General features: G+C 39.8%; 1 protein-coding gene across 2 annotated transcripts in view; it reads right to left on the minus strand.

Moving 5' to 3' along the window:
- Positions 1-7,762: 7,762 nt before the first annotated feature.
- phf24 (PHD finger protein 24) overlaps positions 7,763-27,227 on the minus strand; it is a 64,399-nt gene continuing 44,934 nt past the window's right edge. The window contains exons 6-8 of one of the 2 annotated variants that reach the window (XM_034192232.1): positions 14,487-14,519; positions 12,141-12,218; positions 7,763-8,726 (exon numbers count right to left, since the gene is read on the minus strand). In XM_034192232.1, the coding sequence (XP_034048123.1) occupies positions 8,630-8,726; positions 12,141-12,218; positions 14,487-14,519 (208 nt within the window). In that variant the 3' untranslated portion in view covers positions 7,763-8,629. The remainder of the gene's footprint in view (positions 8,727-12,140; positions 12,219-14,486; positions 14,520-27,227) is intronic. The other variant, XM_034192234.1, reaches the window with a different exon arrangement.

Raw genomic sequence — 27,227 nt, forward strand, 5'->3', positions numbered from 1 at the left:
CAACTGCATATAAAAAGCTGTAAGTCCTCAGTGATTAATGCAATATTTTTGTTGAACCCCTTGAATGTTCCCTACCACACAGAGTAAAAACTGACCCAGAATGCATTGTACCATCAGTATCAGTTTTTATCTCCAACTCTGTCATAGAGAAGCTTGAATCTTCGACTGGCCTGGGTTGCTTGACGCGAGGATGTTTCACTTCAAATCGCAGAAGCTTCCTCAGCTAAAATTCTTGCTCTGGTAGTCTGACTTCTGTCTGACCCTTGTCGAGAAGAACAAACAGAAGCCACAAAAGCTGGAATTTTAAACCTAACCAGACACCTCCTACTGGGAGGCAGACTGCTATTGGCTAGTGATTAAACAATTGCTTTAATTAGCACCTATTGTGCTCTAGTTAGCATCCTCCTAATGACAGGGTAGCTGTCCCTCCTAACGATGGGACTGACGCCTCTCCTGATGATGTGAATGACTCATTACCATGAACAAAAGACTGAAACTGCTTTGACCTGAGTATCCCATTGTAAACAGGGGACAAAGCGTGTCTCAGACCCCCTCCCTGGTTAAGGCTGGGTTTCAACTGTTTCACATAGAATGCCTCCTTCACCCCTCTCTCAAACCATTTCTTCTCTCTGGCTAAGATTTTAACTTCCTTGTCCTCAGACTTGTGGTTAGTGTCTTTAAGGTGGAGATGAACTGCAGACTGAGGTTCACTGGCTTCTGTTTGTTCTTCTTGACAAGGGTCAGACAGAAGTCAGACTACCAGAGCAAGAATTTTAGCTGAGGAAGCTTCTGTGATTTGAAGCGAAACGCCCTCGCATCAAGCAACCCAGTCCAGTCAAAGATTCAAGCTTCTCTACTATGGAAACCACCTGGACAACTGAGAGCCTACACAGAAACTCCAACTCTGTCGTCGAGGAGCAACAATTTCAAGAAAGTGAGGGTCACATAGCTGAAAAAAATGTCTTGCTGTAAGGGGTCCCTGCAGTGGAATCTACACCAGAGCCAGTGAGTCTTCTGCAGAACAGCCACACAAGTTTATCCATGTGTTTAGAAGTGTGAAAACGAAGTGTCAGAGAAGATAACAGCAGGTGACAACAGCAGATGGCTGTTGTGATCTTAACAGGAAAGCTGTGGCGTGGACACGGGACTTGAAACAGCTACCAGCCGTTCGTGTTAGCGATGTGTGTGATTACCAGCTCATTGACTGTGGACAGGCAAATGAAAGAAATAAGCAAAACAGGCGTGATGAATTGTTACTGACCATCAGGGGGAACTCAAAGAATGTGTAAGTATTGAAAAAAGATAGTGGTTTTGTTTACATATGAAGCCATGTGGAAGTGGAGCAGCGCCAGACAGCATAATAACTATATACTAATAATATTTCTACATGGCTGCTGTGAGAAGTAAAATCAGCAGAATGCGGTTGTGTTTCAGGGTTTGTATTTATTATTATTGCTTTATTTTTTTATACAATCTTATTTAGGCATATCTGATTTTTTTTTTTTTTTTTTTTTCTGAGTACACATCAGGTTGCAAAGGAGCCAGAGCCAGAGCCAGAAATGTGTTGGTCGGCAAACCTTGGAAAAGTAAAGCAAAAACAAATAGTATACCTTCTATAGCGGTACGTAAGTACCTAAAGAAGGAAGTAGGAAGAATACAAGCTGAACTGTGTCACTGTCCAACTCAACTACTTATGAATCTGACCGTGCAGACTTACTTACATAGAGATCAAGCCTATCACAAGGATATTGTTCGGCGTTGCTAATTATAGCCCAAGCTTTACTTTTCCCCTCCAAAAAAAGTCAGTTTGAAGATCAGTGTTTGATTTTAATGCTACAGTGGGTAGGACTTAATTTGTTTCATTAGCATAAAGGGAATATAGCATTCATAACCATCTGTTAATTAGTGTTTAATTACCTGCAGGAATGAATCCGTGTGTGTTTTTATTAGCTTCGAAGGAACCCTTCACATCTACATGGGAGCTCATGCAGGCTACCAAGTTTGAGAACCCTCGTTTTTGTTAAATGGAGGATTATACAAATTTCTTATCACAAGAAAAGGCAAGGCAGCATGAATCCCAGTCAACAATGTATTGAAGATGTGAAAGGAAACAAATCATGACCTGCACCAGCATCATGCAATCTGTAACCTCTCCACTAGATGGCACTAAAACATACACACTGTAGTTTTAAATATGTTTTGTCTGTTCAAATCTGTTGTTACCATTGATTCTAGCTACTTGGGTCATACCCCCACCCCCACCCAATTTTTGGGAAAATTTGCGATAACATATAACTTTAATAATTTTTGCGGTCCCTTTGGTTCATCAGTGTAACATATATGATTCTAATTTTCTCATCTTCAGACATAACCTTGCACCCTCCTGAGGGGGCTAAGAGTCCAGGTTGGGAACCAGGAGCCTTGAAGGTTGCAGTGGCATGTCTGAACTGGAATCCCCCTAGCACAATGCTGCCAAAACCTTGCTGCCAAACGCTAAGTAATTTCAACCTAAAAAGCACCATGAAGCGCACTTTTCCTTCAGGAAGTCAAAAAAGAGTGCAAGCAATAAGAGGACTTTTTATGATGGGTTTTTATGTTGTGTATATGTATGCAGAGTTTACACCTGGTGCATGCTTATACTTGCACAGGCTATACTTGTCCCCCCAGATCAAAATGCCCCTAGTTGACATACTCCTAACTCACTGGTGTTCAAGTTCAAATAATGCGGTCTTCCACTTTCTTTGACCCTCCATTTATCCATTTTTTCCCTTTATTTTCTGCTTTTTAACATTGTTTCTGACAAACCAAAACATGGAGACCTGACAGGAAACAACACCACCACCACGTCTGCTTCATGGTGTCACCCTGTAAAGTCAGCTTGTCCTTTACTGGAGGTGTTAAACAGGAATATAAGCTACAATACTGCATCACATAGTTTTAAATGCTTTTCCTCATTAGCTGAGTGATTTGGATGTTTGAAGTGACTAATTCTAAGCTCTAGTATCACATTTGCCTCAGCGTTTACTACAATAATTAAGCCGGTCAAAAACACAATCAGTGAATCTGTTATGAAATAGTTACATAACCTCCTCATCTAAACGATTCTCTCCCACTTACTCTTGCGTCCTTTTATCTCTAGTTCCTGATTTATGTGTGAGGGCATCTTTCCTCGCTGTCTTTCTCATCGTTTGCTGATCAGCTGAGCTTGTAAGGACATGCTGCCGGGGAGGGTCCACTAATCCTAGGCTCCACTAATCCTAGGGTCCACTGGTCCTAACCTCTTTATATTATTTGCTGCTGTATATTACAACCACAAACTGATTTTAAAGTTCACAAATAAACATAATACTTTCAAATAGCTAACAAACCAGATCCAGCTTTGTTCAGTTTACAAAAATTGCACATGTTTCTGTTGACATACACCATTAATCACCTTTAATTGTACTGTTGTCTATAAATGTGTTGAATTGAAACTCAACAAATAATGGTACTTCACCATAATTAAATGTCACACTTTTGTAACATTACTTAACCTACTTTAGGGCAGCATATAGCCTACCATAAATGTAAAAACAACTTCAACATGCTCTCCTTAATACCAGGACTAGGATTAGTGGACCCTAAGATTATTGGGAAGTTCCCTATGCAACCACCTCCTTCCTAGTGACAGAGGAAGACGTAAGAAAAGCTCAGAGTCGGCCGAAGGCTTGTTGTTGCTCGTTTGGCAAAGTACATGCATGTTTTCTTTAAAGCCCGACAATCCTTGGAGGCAAAGCAGTCAAACTGTAATTTCAGTGTGTTCCTCTTTCCAGAGAGCCTCTGGTGGAAAGATAAACCCCTTGGCATTATGAGATGGTCTTTTTAGTTCATTGGAGACAAGATAAAGGTTAAGTGACAATGACAGTCAGAGAGCCAGGGCGCCATACTCCATATGTTCTTGATCACACCCTCAGCCAATACTTGTTCAACCATTTCCACTTTGGTCTTGGCCCCATTATGGTCCTCTCTTGTTATACATGTCAGGAGAAACCCTCTGCACAAGTTGCACAATTCCAGTGACGTCACAACAGTTCAGCGATGGAATGCTTTTCCTGTTATTTGAATAATATTAGTGGGATTCATGTGATTGTCTTTCTTAAGCAGCTGTCTGAGCTTGTTTGACCTGATGAAGATGAAAATTAATGCTCAGGAATTTAGTGTTCCTATTACCACTGTTTAATCATACAAACACAAGGGGAGGTGGTCTACTGGTTAAGTGTTGGGCTTGAGACCAGAGGATTCTCAGTTATACTTGCACAGATTATACTTGTTGGGGCCCCGAGGTCCTCAGAGTTCCTTAAAACGCCCCTGGCTGACATATTTTACTGCTAACCAAACTCACTGGTGGTCATGTTCAAATAATGTGGTCTTCAAAACATGAAGGGCCCTTGGGCAAGGTCCTTAATCCCCAGTTGCTCCCGGTGTGTAGTGATCGCCTTGTATGGCAGCACCCTCACATCGGGGTGAATGTGAGGCATTTTTGTAAAGCACTTTGAGTGTCTGATGGAGATGGAAAAGTGCTATATAAATGTGGCCCTTTTCCATTTACACAAATAAACCAGTAGTCCATCCATCCTTCCACTTTAAAAATATGGTTATTCCATTTAAGGATTAAGGGGGTGGGGGCTGAAGCCTAACCAGCAGTCATTAGGCAAGACGCATGGCACACTCTGGACAGGTTGCCAGTGTATTGCCGGATCGACACATATAGACAGACAAACACATTCACACTCAAGGTCATTTTAATGTCACCAATTCACCAAACCTGTATGTCTTTGGAAATGGGATTAAGCCGGAACACCCAGTAGGCACCCACATTATTTTATTTGACTCCACTGACTTTAGCAAATTTGACATTACTTGGGTAATTGAGGAACCTACCTACCTTGGGTAGGTAGGTTCCTCAATTACCAATTAAGTAGGAACTTACCTATATACACTGACTGGTTACTTTATTAGTTGGTGCTGGGGAGGTGATGGTCTACTGGTTAAGCGTTGTCTTCAGACCAGAGAATCCACAGTTCAAAACCCAGCCAGATCGGAAAGTTGCTAAGGGCCCTTGGGCTAGGTCCTTAATCCCCAAGTTGCTCCCGGTGTGTGTGAGTGTGTCTGTGTGAATGTGAGGCATAACTGTAAAGTGTTTTGAGCTTCTGATGCAGATGGAAAAGCGTTACAAATAAATGCAGTCTGTTTATTAGTTACACCTTGCTAGTACCGGGTTGGACCCCTTATACCTCAGAACTATCTTAATTTTTCATGGCATAGATTCAACAAGGTGTTGAAAAAAATCCTCAGAGTTGATGGTTCATATTGACATGATAGCATCAACCAATGGTCCATTCAACCAGTCTGCCCATTCTCCCCTGACCTCTGATATCAACAAATCATTTTCGCCCACACAACTGCCGCTCACTAGATATCTTCTTTTTTTCAGACCATTCTCTGTAAACCCTAGAGATGGTTGTGCATGAAAATTCCAGTAGATCAGCAGTGTCTGCGATTCTCAGACCAGCCCGTCTGGCACCAACAACCATGCCATGTTCAAAGTCACTTAAATCCCCTTTCTTCCCTATTTGGACGCCTGGTTTGAACTTCAGCAAGTCGCCCTCACCACATCTAGATGCCTAAATGCATTGAGTTGCTGCCATGTCATTGGCTGATTAGCTATCTGTATTATGCAGTGGCCCTGTGAGTGTACGTGTGCAATGTTTGGTGGAAAAGAGTGAAACATCAAGATTTTGCCCTAACCCTAACACCCAATGACCTTGACTTTTGCCCAAACCCTGTAAAGGCAATTCCAGAATTGGTTTCATCTACATGCCGAGCTGAGTGGAAATGGATCAAAGGGACTGGAAAGGAGTATGCCCTGTTACCTCGCGCATGCATAAGTCATGATTCAGCTTTACTTGCGGTCAATTTGTGGACCCCAAAAATTTATACGACTGTATAAAATACTGTATATTGTTTTTGGCCAACTTCGTTAACTCACAGCCCAATTTTGTGGACCCCAACTCGTGCAATTTAACGAGACTTACCTGTATTAAGTGAGAAATATTTTTGTAACAGAGTAATATGTGGGGGGGGTCCCTGCCATTAAATTTCTAAATCTCATTTAAAAGGAGAAAAGGCACAAACCCAGGATCCTTAACAAGGAGAGTAAATGCCATGCATTTATTTGAGTGCTGAGAAACAACCTTCTGCTTATTAATAACTTAAAACCATATTTTATTGACCAGTCATAGAGCCTTCAGGCATAAACAATACAATAAGTTGTTACAGCAAATTTCCAGTGATTGTAGGGGCAGTTTCATGTGCATTTACATTTTCTCTCTTTTTTTTTTTGTACAACCTGCAAAACCATGTTTCCATCATTTAAAAGAGTGCTTATGCTTATTAACAAAAAGACAAAAGTTTGCACCAGATTTCCCGTTATCTTTTTAGAATTTGACTACAGTGATTATGTCGCACAGTAGTTCAACTACATTTTCCACAGTGCAAAATAAGAACACTAAAACAGAGGACAGATACTTCCATCAGGTCAACAAAACACACAATATGGTGGTATATACAAATCACTGACCGGGTTAGCTTTTATCAACCAACACATCGCTTTTCAGAGTTAGAACAACTGATGATATCAGGTCAAACTGAGGTACATAAGAGGATACGAGAATAAACAGAGTGTGTTAATCCATAATAATTTAAAACAGGTACACTGGTTGTTACGGCGATTTTCGTAATGTGTACTGAAATAGCTTTTATTCCTGTTTGGTAGGTGATCTGAATCTCCATAAAAACGACGTAAACAGTAACAAATTTTCACATCCCTGTTTCTGTGATTTAAAATACTGATGTCAAACAACATAATCTCACTACAGAACCATTTGATTATTACCATCCAGTCACACTTGAGATTGGCAAACGCAAGTTTTATAATATATTCTCATGGAATGGCCAGGGCTTGACGTTTGGTAACATAGTGACTTTTTGCAGGACATGCCGCGGTGATTATGTTGTTAGCGTGGAGCTAATCGTCATACACAAATACATAACGTCACAAATGCAAGGTTACATTATTTAATAGAATTACTAACTGGTAGTAGATTAGATGGCAAAATACATGATTTGCTAGCAAATAAGTTTCCGAACCAGTTACATGCTAACTAGCCAAGCTAGCATGAAAAGCCTTTGTAGTGTATTTTAAGTAGTGAGCTAGGTAGCACATTGCTACACAAATAAGATGACTACATCAAGGGAATACATTTGTGCTATCCAGTTCTTTCTTACAGCATATTGTAAACTCTATTCAATGGTGGGCACAGCTACTGGAAAAGTTAGCTTCCTGAAAAGTTAACTGTGATAATACTAGACCAACAAACTGTTATAGCATTTAGCTGAAGCTGTCGCTTTGCTTTGGGAATTTTTTTCTCTAATTTTATGTTAATGTTTAAACACGAGTGTTCCCACACAGTTTCAGCATGCCATGAAAAATATGAAATAATAAAAATACACATGGAAAATAATTTTAATCTCTATTAATGCATTTACTCCTCCTGTCTGACCTCCTCAAAGTGATGCCTGTTGCCTTGCATGATGTGGATTAACTCCCAACAAGAATAGAAAGGTGTATTTTAGGGTTTACAAACATTTTTAACCATTAAACCTTATTACAGAAAATGTTACTTAAAGTTAGTGGAACAATGTTTAGCGGAAGTCATGGGTCGCTATTGGTTTATAAAGTTATCTGAAAAAATGTGTGAACAAAAAGGTTAGCTTTAGGTAATTATCTACTAGCTCGTGCCCTCCACTGACTATATTAATCAGCTGGGGAAGACATTACATTTGTTTAGGGAAGAATTTCATACCATTTTAACACATGGTATTGCTAGCTGATATGTTAACAGCGTTTTGGACACTGCTACATGTTGCCTCAGAGGCTAGTCATAGCAGGACTTGTGATTGATCATCAGCACACGCATAGTACAGTTCACCAAGATTCGACTGCCATGAGCTATATATGCACAGATTATTCAAGTAAAAGGCTTTCTTGAAATGATGGATGAATTTAGCAAAGCACACGGAAAGAAAGTAACCTTTAAAAGTAATGTAAGTGTGACCGCGGCATTACTGGGTGTGATTAGGTCTAAAAATAAGAAGCAACAGCCTGTCACAGAAATGTCCCTGCATTGAGAGGTATGAGCATCCTGGGATCTTGTCTGAATGTGTGCATGATCTCAACATGCTGCAAATCATCACTAAGTCACAAGCCAGTGACGATCTTCTCTCACACTTTTTGGAAGCCGTCTGGTTTTTGAGTTGTGGTCTGCAACATTTGCTGTCACTTGCATTGTCAGTATGTCAGTTAGAGTGCGTGACTTCAGCATGTTGTGTTGAGTCAATGCAGAGGAGGAGAGATTCAGTCGATGGCTTGACCTGTTGTCGCTCAGTGACGTATATTCTTCATCCACTTTGCTCAGATCTCATCCTCACTGTATAGGAGTATTCATCTTCCTTCACCACATCCAGTCATGGACACCCTTCTATCGAGCTCTCACTCTCTCTCTGCTGGGATGCAGTACAAGATCCTGGACTATAGAGGGAGACGGATGTGCACGGCAGAACTATTGGGCCGTCCAGCTAAAATATAGATGGCGCTCTCCTTTAAAAAGTCTGCCCAGGTCACTGGCCTGTTGGATGCACAACAGAAAATTGCTTTATCATCATCAGGAAACTCAAATGTGACTAAATGTCTTAAGAGGGGCAATTGAAAAGTTCTGAGCCTGACCCAGAAAAAAGGAGGGCATGGTTGTCCATCTTTTGTATTCTGAGAAACCAACATTTCTCAACTTGGTACACAGTGAAACAAAATTTCACACATTCTCAAGAAAATTTGGTTTCTCAAATTGCAAAAGATAAAGAACCACACCCTACTTTTTCTAGGTTAGGCGCAAAACGTCCCACTCACCACTCATATGTTCCTACAATAGCACCTTAACTAAAAGACTAAGCTTCTTCAGGTTGCTCCCATTTTTATTTTTTTTTGCCTGGGGTTGTTGTCACAGTGGATCCAGGACAGATTGCATGTTGATTTGGCACATTCTACACCAGATGACCTTCCTGACGCAACTCCAGATGTGCATGGAGAATCGGTCGCAGGTGGCCTTGAACCCGGCACCTCACATATGGAAGACAGCCATGCTGTCCATTTGGTAGCATAGACTACTGATCAGAAGTATCTAAAAGGAGGCAGCCTTCTTCATCCAACACTCCTTGTTTTACCATAGAAAATGGACCCTTCCTTCACTGACATTTTGACAAACGAGCCATTCTTGTGGACTGATTGGGCAGCTGTGCGGTGGTGACAGTAGGACAGGTGCACTTTTTATTCCAGGCCTGTGTTCAACTTTATATATGTTATTTTTTGAGTGGATGCTCAGAAAATGACAACAATGAAAAATGGATCATAAAGATGACAACACTTATGACACTTTTGGAGAAATCACGCACAAGTGTGGGCAAGTTTTCTGAGCAGTTTCAAGGGTGCTGAGACAACTTTGGCTTTGGCTGTGGTCATATCTTACTTTACTCTTGTCAAGTTTCTAAATGGGATTTTTTAGGCATCGCATTTAGTATAAATACATACAACAGAGCCATAAATGATATCAACAAAACTGGATATGATGCAGTCAACCTGGCCACATATCTCAGGGTACTGACATTGGAATACTTTAGGCATTCCACTACAATAAAACACTGAAGATACTTTTCTGAGTCTGTAAAGACATGCACAAGGATCTTTGTTTTCTACAGTGCAGAATAGCATAAGTTGTGAATGTCTAATTATAACTAAAAACAGATTATAGCCAGAAAATTTTCAATAACTATTTCATGATTTGGCACTGTTCTGAGAAAACAAAACACTCTTGCATATGCCTTCTGCTTCAGGTGGTGAAACATCAAAAGAATATCAATGTCAATGCTTTTGGTTAAAACTATGTTTGATTAAAAAAGTCCCCAAACACCCAAAAAGCATTCATTTCGCCAGAGTGTTTAGTGGAGATAATTTGTCAGGTGCCCTGCATAGGGAATTGTCTATCCATGAAAAGTAATGAAATACTTCTTCTTTTACAGTCATCACAGATCTGTCTGGATTATTTTGAGACTCATGAGAGTCATAAATAAAATGGTTAAAACCCCAGTGTCCCCATACCTAAAAGCACCTTCTGCCTGAAGGAACAGTTATCTGACAATTTGTCAGTTTTTCTGTGAGTTCCTTTACATAGTTTTATGTCCAGTAATAATTCCCTAAATTTTTATCATTATTTAATTTCAAGAAACCTTCTGACATCGAGTCTCTCACGGATACTAGACAGAATCTCGATGAGTGAAATTGTCATAGTGACAAAGAGGTACAAAAACTATTTGAAATTTTTTTTAAATGAGACCTCTCTGGACAAGGAGCTTTTTATGTATTATTCTTCAAGAGTGTAGCATGGGTAAAGTAAGGCTGGAGGAATGTACTCCTCGATCCCTTCACAAGGGATCGAGTAGTACAACCAATCCATGAAGACCCTATGAAGTTTGTTTTAACCTGTGACACTGTTAAATGAAGGCCGAGAGAATTTCTCAGAAGAAAAGACAACTATGTTGGAAAACTGGCGATACCTTCCATCAACTATTTTAATGTGTGCGCAAGGTTTGTGGAAAATTAATTCTGAGATCCTTCATGGATGAAATGGAGATGATCAGGTTTAATCTCAATCTCATCTCCACTTCAGTTTGGAAACCTGCATTGGATGCTGGTTATGTTATGACAATGGAAAAGTAACCAGGAATGGAATGAAAGTTAACTGGAATTACAAAGACGTTGAAGGAACCAAGGTCCACCGACAACAACATGGTCACTTTTGTGGTGTAACCAAGGTACCACTGATGTTGACTACAAGGACTTTTTACCACTCGCACCCAGGTCAGACCAGGTCTAAGAGGCTCCACCGTACTATGGAACTATCTGATGCAGCCAAGTGGGGCCTTTAATACCGAGGCATCTGCGTGTTGGGTGAATCCCAGAGAAACTAACCACATGGCCAAATTGTCAGCACTAAGATTCCCTCATGATTCTTGTAATTTTTCTCATCAACCATTCATTTGAGACAAACTCATTCCAGGGTTACCTAAGGGTCCTCCTGGGAGATGTGATACAAAAACATCTAGTCATCACCTTAAGTCATTGGTTAGTTAGCATTACTCTTTATGAAAAAAAAAGATTATGGTGAAACACAAAGGTTGACAACACAGTTGTCGAAGTGCTGGCAGCACATCCCATCCAATTTAGATGTCAAATATAGTGGAATGATTGACTGCTCTTCGACTGACAGTCTGCCTGAAGTGTGCCGCAGTGTTGTTGATACTTTGAGAATTCACTTGTCAGATGTCACCAAAGCATCTCTGCTACTTCATATTTAACTTGTGTAGCTACCATTGTAGTTTTCTGAAGGAACTCACAGTGGATTAGCACTCCAGCCACTGCGACAACATTCCCCCACCCTACCTGGTGTAGAATAAAGGTGTCATCCGGTAGGGATAGATGTTGAAATGCAAAGTAACTCTGCAGCAACGTACAATTACAGTATAGATCTCAGCCTGAGCTGTGCTGCTGCAGTAACTGCACTTACTGCAAAATTTGACAAAATTCTATCAGAAATGCAAACAGTACTGTTGTTAAAAGGTAGAATCCAAGCTGGAATGTCATCAGTTTGGGCAATGGCATAGAAAACAGGAAGGTCTTCATCACTCAGAAAACAGCACTGTTTCATTTCACTCAAAAGTAATCTTGCCACCCCAGTCAATGATGTACGGGGTTGGGGGGTGGGGGAGTTGAGTGGGAATACTGGGGCACAACATCCATCTGCAGGCTCTCCAGTGGGAAAAGCCCAGCCTCATTCTAACAGGCCAAATAAATATATCTTATGTGAAATCCACTGCAATGTTCCACAGAAGCCTGGACACATTGTGCTGTTTCTTACCAGTCTGGTGATATTTAATAATTTTTTTAGATTTGTTTCTATTATTTTGTCCACCTCCAGCACGGCTCAGTGTACCTGTTGTCATCTGTCTTGCTCCTTTCACTGGCAGAGCTGGTTGGACTGCTCTCACACATGGGCCCAACATTACTTATGCTGTCCAAAAAAAAAACAGATGAAATATATCAGTTAGCCTGACAAACACACACATAAAGCAAAAGACATGTTCATGCACAAAATTATAGATAAAAGGAAACATGGATGTTAAAATTATTTTGTGTTTTCGACGGAGGCAGGCTTATTGCGAAGTGGTGACAGTTTCTAAACCGCAGTCAAAATTCATTCAAAAACATTATTTAAGGCTCAAAAAAGATCAGTCACCATTTCAGTTTGCTGTCATTGCGATGACGACGCTGTGATGGCGTCATCTTTACGATGACACTGTGCCATCGTGACATCATCTTCACGATGACGTTGTACCATCGTGGCATCATCTTCACGATAATGCTGTGCCATTGTGACATCGTCCTTGCAATGACGCTGTGCAATAAAGCGGTGCCATTGTGACGTCATCGTCGCGATGATGCTGTGTCATTATGACGTCGTCTTCACGATGACACCATGCCACTGTGGCATCGTCTTCACAATGATGCTGTGGCATCGCGACATCGTCATCACGATTACACTGTGCCATCGTGACGTCGTCTTCACAATGGCACCGTGCCATCATGACATGATTGCGATGATGACGCCGTGCCATCATGACATGATTGTGATGATGACACCATACCATTGTGACATCGTCTTTACAATGACACCATGCCCTCGTGAGATCATCATCACGATGATGTTGTCATCATCGCAATGACACCATGCCATTGTGACATCATCTTCACAATAATGTTGTGCCATCATCACATCATCTTCATGATGATGCTGTGCTGTTGTGGCATCATCTTTACGATGATGATGTGCCATTGTGAAATCATTTTCATGATTATGCCATGCCATCATGATGTCCTCTTCACAATGACGCCATTGCATTGCAATGCTGTCTTCAATTCACTATGATGCCGTGCCATTGTGACGTCATCTTCACGATGACGCCGTGCTATCGTGACGTTATCACGATGATATGCTATCGTGATGTTGTCATATCATCATCGTGATGATGTCACAACAGCATGGTATCATTATGATAACGACTTCATGATGATGCTGTGTCATTGTGACATCATCACGATGGCGCCGTGCCATCGTGATGTCATCTTCACGATGATGGTGTGCCATTAAGATGTCGTCTTCAAGTTGTTGCACCATTGTGACGCTGTCTTCATGATGACGCCATGCCATTGTCGTGATGGCATCATGTGTATGTCATCACAATGATGTCACGATGACATCCACACGATGATGTCATGAAGTCGTTGACATGTCGTCCTCAAGATGTAATCATTGACAGCGACATCATGTAGCGCAAACTGGCATGTTGACTGACTCTTTCATCTCAAATGATGACATCATCGTGATGTCAGCGCTCTCTGCTCTGGTTTCCAGCATGAACACAACTCAGACTCCACAGCATCAGACTCCCACAAATCGCTGAAATGCTGCAGTATTTATTTCTATAACTTTGTCTTTGGAAAACTGGACAGAGCGTCCGCCTCCCATACTGGAGATCATGAGTTGCGTCACGAGTGGAGTGAGTAGGAGGAGCCACTACACAAGCATGCTGGGGGTGTTGATATTCATTAAACTTTTTTAAATTTTTTTAAGCATGCATCCCCTCGCGATCTGTGAGATCTGTTTTAAAGAGACGTGACTCATACTGGATTCATACAAAATGTTTACGATGTTATTCCTGTATTTTAAAAAAAAAGGTCTTTCCAAGACTGATGTCTGTTTTCTGAAAACCTCATTTTCACCATCACACTTCAACTTATGAGTTTGGGATCTGATGATGAAAAGGAGCCAGGATTTCTGACTCATTTGGTATTTCTCTGCCTTCTAAAAAGCATCAATGAGGTTGAGCGTCATCAATACCGGATGTGCCACACACACACACACACACTCCACCGTGCTTTTGTTTATTTGCTTTTTGATGAGTGGAAATGAGGTTTCCTCATCGTACAGCCCACAGTGTCTTGTTAAAGTGCTCAATGACATTTTTTTCCTTGAATCTTCTCAAATGAAACCAAAAGGCTTTTTGCTGATCCTCAGAACTCACTCTGACTGGCGTTTTTTCTGAGTGTCCGTATGAGAAGATGTCATGAAATGACGTGAATTGAACTTCAGTCAGTACAGCTCAATCATTAAATTTCAAAAGAAACAGAAATTGGAGGACAGGCTGACTGAGGACACTTGAGAGAGTTTGAGGGTGTTGAAGTGAGGAAGACAGGCCATGCAGTGCAGAGTCACACTCACCCACAATTCATAGGAGAGCAGAATCCCATGAGTCTGTGGGGAATGGCGAGCGTTGAATAGGTGAGAGGGATGGTGATGGTGCAGGATCGCATATTTGACAGTACAAGAGGTTATAAGCGTTAACAAGCACATGCATAAACACACACTGTGACACTGTGACACACAATGAGCAAAACCTCATCAGGGCAGGGGTGGATCCAGAATTTTTTGGTGGTGGTGGTGGTGGGCGGGGTCTGATTCATTGCATTTGGGTAATCCACTTATTCATGGAATAACAGTGTGATATCGTGACCAATATTTTAAAAAAGTAAGTAAAAATTATTTCACAGTGAGATATGTTCATCTTTTGTTCAGTGGAAGACAGTAACTAAAAGATTGTGACAAACGTTCAGTTGCAAAAATTAAAAACTGCCTTATTTTCTTTCTTTGTTGTTCTTTTTAACTTTTTTCCTTTCTTTTCTTGTTTTTACATTTTTTTTCCTTTGCATCTTGTTTTTGTTTGATTGATTTGTTCTGTTTTGTTGTTGTTGTTGTTTTTTGGGTGGAGGAGAATGTATCCCCCCCAGTCTCCACCCATCTCCCCTGGATCCATCCCTGCATCAGAGCAAATCCGAGTCTACGTCTATTAACACACTGACATCTGGCTGCAGGTGCAAGACTGAATTACTGTGCAGGAAACTTGAAGTACACAGATGAATCCTAAAAGCACAAAAGCAACAGTTGTACACAGTGTTGCCAATTCTCACGCATCTGGTGTGAGACTCACGCTTTCAGGATCAACCTCACGCTCTCATGCTCAAGTAAGAAATGTCACGCCAAAATAAAAATATCTCCTGTTTATTTTCTGTTAGACCAGACCAGACCACAGTGCATTGTTTCTTAATGAAAAGAGAGGAGTGTAAGACGCGCACCCGAGACAGCTGTTAACATCTGCTTACAGCGTTCTCACCGCAGTATTCCATGATCACTGATTTGCTGAAATCTGTCAACTGATACGTCAGCTGCCTCGTGAAGACTGTAGAGAGAGTTTGAGCAAAGCTTCAGAGCATTTTTAATTAGGTTTAGGGTGACAAAAAAATTTCGGCGCACACGCCATGCGCACGCAGTCTCACTCCAGCCAAGATACCAAAGTTGGCAACCCTGTGTACAAAGTAATCCAAGAACCATCTACTAGTGTTGTAACTAAGTTGTAGCACAAAAGATTTTAAAATAAAACTGCTGATGTTCATTGTCTGACTAACAATTTGAATGCAATACAATTTTAACTAGAGCACCGCGCTATGGAAGCGCATTGCATTCAATTAGAACCCTGATCTTGTAATTATGAGATCAGGTGTCTACTTCCAATCCCTCAGTAAAGGCAAGTGTGAGAAATCCCAAGTCATAATAAAAAAAATCAGGTTATTTGTAACCGCTAATGCTGCACTGTGATCATACACAAAGTGTGGATTTTCTCTAAGGTGTTCTTCCAGGGAGGGGCACAGGGTGTCTCACTAAAATGAGTCGTCCTCCATTCTTTGTGAATTGCATTAATCTTGACGTGCAGCCAGCTATGAGACTGAAGCTCAGGGATCGTCAACAAATTACCACAGCAAAAGGAAATGCTTTCATTAAAAACTCAGTAGAGTCACATTTATGGTTGGTAGTGCCACCAAACTCAGATCACACATCAATGAGCTCCCCCTGGTTGTACTACAGCACTTATATTGTAAAAAATACAAGATCTTTTCTTGTAATTATGAGATCAGGGGTCTAATTTTTTATTTATTTATTTATTTTATCCAGTGAATGCAATGTGCTTCCATACAAACCTCCGCCAACATTATTTTACAATTCCACAAACTTTTACCTTGGAAAACATTTTCAAGCTAAAAGTACTATTAGAAGTGGCTTTTCATAACACCCATCACACCTTGACGATTTACAGCGTATGCCGGCTGTATGAAAAACATGGGCATACGTCTAATAAGTTATGAGTAAGTTTTGTGCAAGTGGAAAACTTTTGGCATGCACAATATTTTTGACATATGCCAGCATATGGCTGATATGTTCCGCATACGCAGGACATAGGTTGTAGGTAAGTTATGCGATTGTTTACACGTTTCTTGTAAGATACTCAAGTCTAAATATGTCCATTAATGCTGTCCATTGATTGGCTCAAAGCTGCAGTGATGTGAACAGTTCAGACTGTTTCAGATATTAAAACCATTCACACACAGAGTAAATATAAAGTTTTAATCTGACCTGTTCGTTTCAGTCGGATTCATCATCATAGCCTGATGAAAACTTACCCACATAAAGCATCCTGATTTTGGAAAATGACGTTTCTTGTCATGGCAGATCAAATGTAGCATTTTAAAGAAGTCCCTCTGTGTTTGTCTGCTTCCATTGTGTTTCTCAGTCTGAAACACTTTGTGCCACAACAAGAAAAATAACTTATTTTAAAAGCTGAAAGAGTCTAACAAATAAAGGACAATTTAAAAGTTTTGAGACTCTGAAAAGGGAACACTCTCTGGAAAAGCAAGACTTTTACAGATATTTACAACTACGTAATTATTTTAACCAGGTGATTAGAAATTTTACAGTGGACCCTGATGATCCAATACTAAAAGAGGTATTACATGCTTATTCATCGGAACGAGGCAAGGGTATGATATCTAGACTATATAAGAGCTTTATGAATAAAAAATCTTATTCTACAGATTATATTAAAGATAAATGGGAGAAGGAATGTAATTTTGAAATTTCGAGAGAGGAATGGGACAGTTACTGTGAGTTTCAATGGAAATGCACCAACTCACATACATGGAGAGAATTTGCATGGAAATGTCTAATCAGATTCTTTGTGACCCCCAAGCACAAAGTTCAGTTTGCAGGAGGAGACCCATTGTGTTGCTCAACAAAAATATAAACGCAACACTTTTGATTTTGCTCCCATTTTGTATGAGATTAACTCAAAGATCTAAAACTTTTTCCACATACACAATATCACCATTTCCCTCAAATATTGTTCACAAACCAGTCTAAATCTGTGATAGTGAGCACTTCTCCTTTGCTGAGATAATCCATCCCACCTCACAGGTGTGCCATACCAAGATGCTGATTAGACACCATGATTAGTGCACAGGTGTGCCTTAGACTGTCCACAATAAAAGGCCACTCTGAAAGGTGCAGTTTTGTTTTATTGGGGGGGATACCAGTCAGTATCTGGTGTGACCACCATTTGCCTCATGCAGTGCAACACATCTCCTTTGCATCATCCGTGAAGAGAACTCCTCTCCAACGTGCCAAATGGCAGCGAATGTGAGCATTTGCCCACTCAAATCGGTTACGACGACGAACTTGAGTCAGGTCAAGACCCCGATGTGGACGACGAGCATGCAGATGAGCTTCCCTGAGACAGTTTCTGACAGTTTGTGCAGAAATTCTTTGGTTATGCAAACCGATTGTTCCAGCAGCTGTCCGAGTGGCTGGTCTCAGACGATCTTGGAGGTGAACATGCTGGATGTGGAGGTCCTGGGCTGGTGTGGTTACACGTGGTCTGCGGTTGTGAGGCTGGTTGGATGTACTGCCAAATTCTCTGAAATGCCTTTGGAGACGGCTTATGGTAGAGAAATGAACATTCAATACACAAGCAACAGCTCTGGTTGACATTCCTGCTGTCAGCATGCCAACTGCACGCTCCCTCAAATCTTGCAACATCTGTGGCATTGTGCTGTGTGATAAAACTGCACCTTTCAGAGTGGCCTTTTATTGTGGACAGTCTAAGGCACACCTGTGCACTAATCATGGTGTCTAATCAGCATCTTGATATGGCACACCTGTGAGGTGGGATGGATTATCTCAGCAAAGGAGAAGTGCTCACTATCACAGATTTAGACTGGTTTGTGAACAATACTTGAGAGAAATGGTGATATTGTGTATGTGGAAAAAGTTTTAGATCTTTGAGTTCATCTCATACAAAATGGGAGCAAAACCAAAAGTGTTGCGTTTATATTTTTGTTGAGTGTATTTTGGGAATGTCCAGTAATTTTAAGTTTTTGGTTTGAGATACACAAAATATTAGAAAACATGTTCCATATAAAAATACCATTTCATTTCAAAACACTTATTATGGGAGAAGTTAACTTTCTCACAGGCCAATTCAACAAATACTTATTTGGTGTTTTGATTTCTGCCGGCAAGAAAACTATCACCCGACACTTGTTACATCCCAACCCCCCCACAATAGAGGAATGGACGGATATTGTTCATGAAATTTATATAATGGAAAAGATTACTTTCTCACTCCGTCTACAAATGAATAAATTCACAAGGTCATGGTCAAAATGGGTCTCCTATGTACGAAAGGTATAGGCACATCCTACAGACTTAATGAATTAAATCATCTCTTCCGTCTCTGCCCTTTAACATCATTGACAAATTTCATTGGTTTAAAAAGGATTGTTCGGTCTTGTATGTACTATATACATATCTCAAAATGAAACAATATAACTATAAGTCCCTACAAAAGAATCCACTTCCTGTTATTAGCCCATACATCCCTTTTTAATTTACTGTTCATTGGGTAGTATTTCTTATTATTATTATTGCCCTTTTTTTTTCTTCTCTCTTTCTTGGTCTTGTCCTTTTACAAATATACAAAATACATGTTGCAGTTTTGTTCTCACCACTTTATTAAACATTACACAGTAATAGTATTGTTACTAACAGCAAGGTTTTTTATGCTGTTTTTTTCTTTTCTTTTCCTTTTATTCCTTTCTCCGGATGACCAATATTGGCTGTGTAATGTGATCTGTGAATAATAATAAAGAATAAATGTTAAAAAAAAAAAAAAAGCTGAAAGAGTCAGAGTACCTCATTCATTCACGTCAGCATTTACCAAAGGCATCAGTCGATTCTTCAACATTCTGCACGTGATGAAAATAAATCCCATGATCCACCAAGACACAAGTAAAATAAAATAAAGTTAAATTATTGTTTTTCCTCTGTGTAGAGGACCAGAGGCTGTGTGACATCATACACGTGCTTGTAAATATTTAAGTGTTCCGTCTGCCAAAAAAAAGGCTTTTGCCGGCGGAAGAAACGCAAACCAAGTGAGACAACTTTTCCGACACGTATTATACCATGCAGTACCAATCCAGACCACTTGGTGCAAATGGGGCATACGCTGGCTAAATCAGCAAGGTGTGACAGCTGCATAACTGTATAGCACCTTGAGTCAATCTTGTTGTGATTTGGCGCTATATAAATTAATATAAATTGAAATTATTAGACATATGCCAGTGTTTTTAATACAGTCAGCATATGATGGCTAAATCATGAAGGTATGACAGGGCCCTAAGCTAAATTAGATGTGATCAAATATCAGGCATATGTATTTAGTTCATGCACTTGAATCAAAGTTTTCTTGTGGTGGTGTCAGTTTTTTTTTCCTTCAACTTTTTCGGTTTCTGAATTCTTTTTCAGATAATTTTCACAGAACATTGGTTGTCTCTGCTATGCACAATTTGACTTATTTTTATTTTATTTTTTTTTTGCATTTGGTTTCCAACTGATAACTGAAAGATAGACAGACATAAAATTAGAACCTCAATCCAATTTTAGTGGTTTAGGTAAATCCATAACAGAAAAATGAGAGTGATTGAGGAACTTTTGATTGTGATATAATGCAAAATGTACACCAAATGGGCTTTTCTAGATTAAATTCAAATGTCCACAAAACTCACAATCCAGATCAGGTCCAGATCAAACTTTGCCAGGAGTAGTGTGTGCCAGTCTGCACCTCACTGTGGTTTGGGCATGTTTGATTAAGATATAATGTAAAATATACATTAAATGGGGTTTTCCATGTTAAATTTAAATGACCACAAAATCTGTAATCTGGATCAGATCTGGATCAAACGTTGTCAGAGGATAAAGGATATAAACCTACATAACACTATCAAAAAAGATGAAATTTCTTTCATATTTGAGAGAGCTATGAAGTTTTTAAAATTTGTTCAATGTTAAAGATAGGGTTTTTTTTTTCCAATTTTCCAAGATTTTTCCTGACTTTGAGCTATGACCTATGAACTTGAAAACTGAGTCTTGTCTTGCCTATCAGAAAATGAATCTTCAGTAAAAAAAGCAAAAACATAACCTCCAACTTTGTTGGCAAAGGTAATTAAGAGAACAGTAGATGTAATCGTATATATAACTGTTCGTAATTTGTCATTTCAACAACAGAGAGTGACACAGGCATAGTTTCTTGATCACCTTAGCATTTCTTCTGTTTTTCTTGTTGCTTAATGCTGACAAATTATACTGTATTTGTTGTCTTTCTGTCGCCTGATTCTGTTTGTTTTCTCTCTGTTTGAGGTGAGGCTCCATCCAGAGATGAGAGTGGGTGCCTTCTTCTGCAGGCCTGCTGTCCTGTGCACCAGCAAAATTTCCCAAATTTTCCTGTATATTCGTATTGTAAATTGTGTCGGTAGCATGGCCCAAGCAGAGGGTCGCCCCTTTGAGTCTGGTCTCCTTGAGGTTTCTTCCTCAAATCATCAGAGGGAGTTTTTCCTTACCAGTGTCACTTGTGTGCTTGCTCTACGGATTGGTAAGGTTAGACCTTACTTGTGTGAAGCGCACTGAGGCAACTTTGCTGTGATTTGATGCTAAATAAATGAAATAAATAAATTGATGATGTTGTTAACTGCAACATGATGCACACTCCAGTCCAGTTGGTAGCAGTATTGTGAAGGTGGAAACTACTGGAACTCAACCTGGACCAATTGTACAGTTCCTCAAACTTTCAAATTTCTACACTTTTTAGTTATTCCAGAGGAATAAAATCCCAAAGCCAACCCTAAAGAAAGTAATTTAGATGGTTTCTGACATCATCTTGCAGCACTGTTCCAAATCCAGAAATGCACAATCTTCCAAGTTTGCCCATCTTCCCAAACTGCATGGAACCCTAGTTTGGCAATCACTAAAAATGTCAATTCTGTGGTTATATCCAGCAATAAATAACATTAGGTTATTTATGCTATTTGAATGTAAAGCTGATGATAAAAATGAATAAAATGTCATTTTTCAGACAGCTGTGAGGGACACCAGCTGACTAGCTTTAGCAGTCATTGCTGGGCCATAATTTGTTCCAAACTTGAGAGTATGTATATTGAGTGTGTCAAGACTTGTTGATGGTTACCCGGCTACCACCCAGTAAGAAGACCTTTTTGAGGCTTATTTTATGTTTTATTTTTGTGAAAAATTTAGAGAGGCGGTGGGTCCTGTCTTACTTACAACTGGCACAGAGCAACACACAGCATGAGTGTCTTTGCTCCTTCCCGCAGCAGTTGTCATTTTCATGCTCAGCGCCCACATTGTTTAAATCACAAGTCTGCTTGTGTTCACCTGGGAGTTGCGCTTAAAATGTGCTGAGAAAATGAGATGGCACAAGATTCAGATATGCCTTACATAGGCGGCTTCACTAGGGTGACCATATTTTGACTACCGAAAAACCAGGACACTCGACTTGGCAATGAGATACTCTGAAGTCTACTCACAGACGCCTTATAATTTCAATACATTTAAAATATGCTTCCTCTGTATGGGTAGAAAATTGTTATATTACAAAGTACTATCTATATCCAAAGACACAAATTCAGATAGGCTTCTCAGAGAAACCAGGACATGTCCTGGGAAAACAGGATGTTTGGTCAACCTAGGCTTCAGGAACCAAACACACTCCTTTTTTCCCCACAAGTACACGTTTGCGTATGAAACTACAGCAAAAGTGAAAATGACATAAAATGGAACATGAATGGAAAAACGCAAAACTTTAATAACTCTGCTTTGTCGTATATTTTTACGCCGCCCCCGTGTTCTGAGGTAGGCAGCACTAATTCTGGGCTGGCCACAGTGTCCGGGTACAGAGGGGATATTGGATGTTGCAGGACATGCTGTAATGCTTGACCTCAGGGAGCTTTGGCAGATGCACTGTGGTACTTTATGTGCAGAACAGTTTCTTCACCAAAAACCTCCCACTGCAGAGGATGCCGACTAAACAGCAAGGAGCCCAATGCTGTTGCCCCTGTTTTTTTTTTAAAGGAAATGGTTTACTTAATGTTAAGCTCAGAACACGCCCATGATTAATTCAGTGCCTAAATACGACCCTTCTGTGTCCTGCACCTTCCTTTGATTTAAGATTTTGCACCTTATAAATCACAAAGTGGAATTAACCATGCCATAATTGCACTTTAATGCACTTTAAATTGAGGATAGGGCATTTTGTAGCTTTGTTGCACTGAATTGCGTTGCACTGTGTGATCTGCTTTCAAAGAGTCTGATTCAGAAGTGTCAAATAGGTAATATTTATTGCAGATGGCTATTCTGCATTGCACTGCAGTTACGTTTTCATACTACTTTCTATATTCCCTGTAGCTGACAAGACAAAACTGATCATGTCCCAACAATACATGGACAGTTTTGTACTCCATCTGCTCCAAAAATGACAGATCAAAGGAAACAAGAAGGCCCATTTAGGTATCATTTGCAGTGCGCTGGCAGCTGCCTATGTTTTTATTTTAAGGCAATTTATTAATAGCAGGAATTTAATGTCGAAGCAGCAGGCAGCTAAAACGATCATAATGATATGTATGTTATAGTATCTTCAGTAACTAGTGTGTTGACACTTGTCTCCATGTGGGAAAAAACAGCACGATTATTGAAATTAACATGTCATGTTGTAAAGAAAGTGATAAACCACAGTATTATTATTTCCTGTACATAAGTTGTTGGCTGTTAGGCATGAGTCAAGATTACTTGGTTCTTCAAAACATCCGTTGTTACAGCTATGGCAAGGGAGCAGAACGACCAAGCAGGCGGTCTTAAAAAAAAAGCCAAATCTTAGCATTTTGAAACCATCTGACCATCACGACTGGACCATCTGTACGAGGTCTATTAGATTATAAACCGACCCTTTTATTTTTTTTTAACTATATGGATTTGAATGACGTGCGATTACACCAATCATGCTTGAACCCTCGTGCGCATGCGTGAGTTTTTTCACACGTGTCGGTGACGTCATTTCCCTGTGGGCAGGCCTTGAGTGAGATGTGGTCCCGCCCACGAGGGTTCAAGCATGATTGGTGTAATCGCATGTCATTCAAATCCATATAGTTAAACAAAAAATAAAAGGGTCGGTTTATTATCTAATAGACCTCGTATATATATATATATATATATATATATATATATATATATATATATATGTATATATATATATATATATATATATATATATATATATATATATATATATATATAAGGATTAAATCAAATCAAATCAATTTTATTTATATAGCGCCAAATCACAACAGTTGCCCCAAGGCGCTTTATACTTTATATTGCAAGGCAAAAGCCATACAATAATCACAGAAAAACCCCAACGGTCAAAACGACCCCCTATGAGCAAGCACTTGGCGACAGTGGGAAGGAAAATCTCCCTTTTAACAGGAAGAAACCTCCAGCAGAACCAGGCTCAGGGAGGGGCAGTCTTCTGCTGGGACTGGTTGGGGCTGAGGGGAGAGAATCAGGAAAATGACATGCTGTGGAAGACAGCAGAGATTAATCACTAATGATTAAATGCAGAGTGGGGCATACAGAGCAAAAAGAGAAAGAAACACTCAGTGCATCATGGGAACCCCCCAGCAGTCTAAGTCTATAGCAGCATAACTAAGGGATGGTTCAGGGTCACCGGATCCAGCCCTAACTATAAGCTTTAGCAAAAAGGAAAGTTTTAAGCCTAATCTTAAAAGTAGAGAGGGTGTCTGTCTCCCTGATCTGAATTGGGAGCTGGTTCCACAAGAGAGGAGCCTGATAGCTGAAGGCTCTGCCTCCCATTCTACTCTTAAAAACCCTAGGAACTACAAGTAAGCCTGCAGTCTGACAGCGAAGTGCTCTATTGGGGTGATATGGTACTAAGAGGTCCCTAAGATAAGATAGGACCTGATTATTCAAAACCTTATAAGTAAGAAGAAGAATTTTAAATTATATTCTAGAATTAACAGGAAGCCAATGAAGAGAGGCCAATATGGGTGAAATATGCTCTCTCCTTCTAGTCCCCGTCAGTACTCTAGCTGCAGCATTTTGAATTAACTGAAGGCTTTTCAGGGAACTTTTAGGACAACCTGATAATAATGAATTACAATAGTCCAGCCTAGAGGAAATAAATGCATGAATTAGTTTTTCAGCATCACTCTGAGACAAGACCTTTCTAATTTTAGAGATATTGCGCAAATGTAAAAAAAACAGTCCTACATATTTGCTTAATATGCGCATTGAAGGACATATCCTGATCAAAAATGACTACAAGATTTCTCACAGTATTACTAGAGGTCAGGGTAATGCCATCCAGAGTAAGGATCTGGTTAGACACCATGTTTCTAAGATTTGTGGGGCCAAGTGCAATAACTTCAGTTTTATCTGAATTTAAAAGCAGGAAATTAGAGGTCATCCATGTCTTTATGTCTGTAAGACATTCCTGCAGTTTAACTAATTGGTGTGTGTCCTCTGGCTTCATGGATAGATAAAGCTGGGTATCATCTGCATAACAATGAAAATTTAAGCAATGCTTTCTAATAATACTGCCTAAGGGAAGCATGTATAAAGTGAATAAAATTGGTCCTAGCACAGAACCTTGTGGAACTCCATAATTAACCTTAGTCTGTGAAGAAGACTCCCCATTTACATGAACAAATTGTAATCTATTAGATAAATATGATTCAAACCACCGCAGCGCAGTGCCTTTAATACCTATGGCATGCTCTAATCTCTGTAATAAAATGTTATGGTCAACAGTATCAAAAGCAGCACTGAGGTCTAACAGGACAGGCACAGAGATGAGTCCACTGTCTGAGGCCATAAGAAGATCATTTGTAACCTTCACTAATGCTGTTTCTGTACTATGATGAATTCTGAAACCTGACTGAAACTCTTCAAATAGACCATTCCTCTGCAGATGATCAGTTAGCTGTTTTACAACTACCCTTTCAAGAATCTTTGAGAGAAAAGGAAGGTTGGAGATTAGCCTATAATTAGCTAAGATAGCTGGGTCAAGTGATGGCTTTTTAAGTAATGGTTTAATTACTGCCACCTTAAAAGCCTGTGGTACATAGCCAACTAATAAAGATAGATTGATCATATTTAAGATCAAAGCATTAATTAATGGTAGGGCTTCCTTGAGCAGCCTGGTAGGAATGGGGTCTAATAGACATGTTGATGGTTTGGAGGAAGTGACTAATGAAAATAACTCAGAATAATCGGAGAGAAAGAGTCTAACCAAATACCAGCATTACTGAAAGCAGCCAAAGATAACGATATGTCTTTGGGATGGTTATGAGTAATTTTTTCTCTAATAGTTAAAATTTTGTTAGCAAAGAAAGTCATGAAGTCATTACTAGTTAAAGTTAAAGGAATACTCGGCTCAATAGAGCTCTGACTCTTTGTCAGCCTGGCTACAGTGCTGAAAAGAAACCTGGGGTTATTCTTATTTTCTTCAATTAGTGATGAGTAGTAAGATGTCCTAGCTTTACGGAGGGCTTTTTTATAGAGCAACAGACTCTTTTTCCAGGCTAAGTGAAGATCTTCTAAATTAGTGAGACGCCATTTCCTCTCCAACTTACGGGTTATCTGCTTTAAGCTGCGAGTTTGTGAGTTATACCACGGAGTCAGGCACTTCTGATTTAAGGCTCTCTTTTTCAGAGGAGCTACAGCATCCAAGGTTGTGCTCAATGAGGATGTAAAACTATTGACGAGATAATCTATCTCACTCACAGAGTTTAGGTAGCTACTCTGCACTGTGTTGGTATATGGCATTAGAGAACATAACAAATAAGGAATCATATCCTTAAACCTAGTTAGCTTTCCAAAAGACTTCTACTGTAATGAAACTTATTCCCCACTGCTGGGTAGTCCATTAAAGTAAATGTAAATGTTATTAAGAAATGATCAGACAGAAGGGGGTTTTCAGGGAATACTGTTAAGTCTTCAATTTCCATACCATAAGTCAAAACAAGATCTAACGTTTGATTAAAGTGGTGGGTGGACTCATTTACATTTTGAGCAAAGCCAATTAATCTAATAATAGATTAAATGCAGTGTTGAGGCTGTCATTCTCAGCATCTATGTGGATGTTAAAATCGCCCACTATAATTATCTTATCTGAGCTAAGCACTAAGTCAGACAAAAGGTCTGAAAATTCACAGAGAAACTCACAGTAACGACCAGGTGGACGATAGATAACAACAAATAAAACTGGTTTTTGGGACTTCCAGTTTGGATGGACAAGACTAAGAGTCAAGCTTTCAAATGAATTAAAGCTCTGTCTGGGTTTTTGATTAATTAATAAGCTGGAGTGGAAGATTGCTGCTAATCCTCCCCCTCGGCCCATGCTACGAGCATTCTGACAGTTAGTGTGACTCGCGGGTGTTGACTCTTTTAAACTAACATATTCATCCTGCTGTAACCAGGTTTCTGTAAGGCAGAATAAATCAATATGTTGATCAATTATTATATCATTTACTAACAGGGACTTAGAAGAGAGAGACCTAATGTTTAATAGACCACATTTAACTGTTTTAGTCTATTGTGCAGTTGAAGGTGCTATATTATTTTTTCTTTATGAATTTTTATGCTTTAATAGATTTTTACTGGTTGTTGGTGGTCTGGGAGCAGGCACCGTCTCTACGGGGATGGGGTAATGAG

The sequence above is a fragment of the Thalassophryne amazonica genome, chromosome 17 (genome assembly GCF_902500255.1).
Source record: "Thalassophryne amazonica chromosome 17, fThaAma1.1, whole genome shotgun sequence".
In the NCBI taxonomy this organism is placed as follows: domain Eukaryota; kingdom Metazoa; phylum Chordata; class Actinopteri; order Batrachoidiformes; family Batrachoididae; genus Thalassophryne; species Thalassophryne amazonica.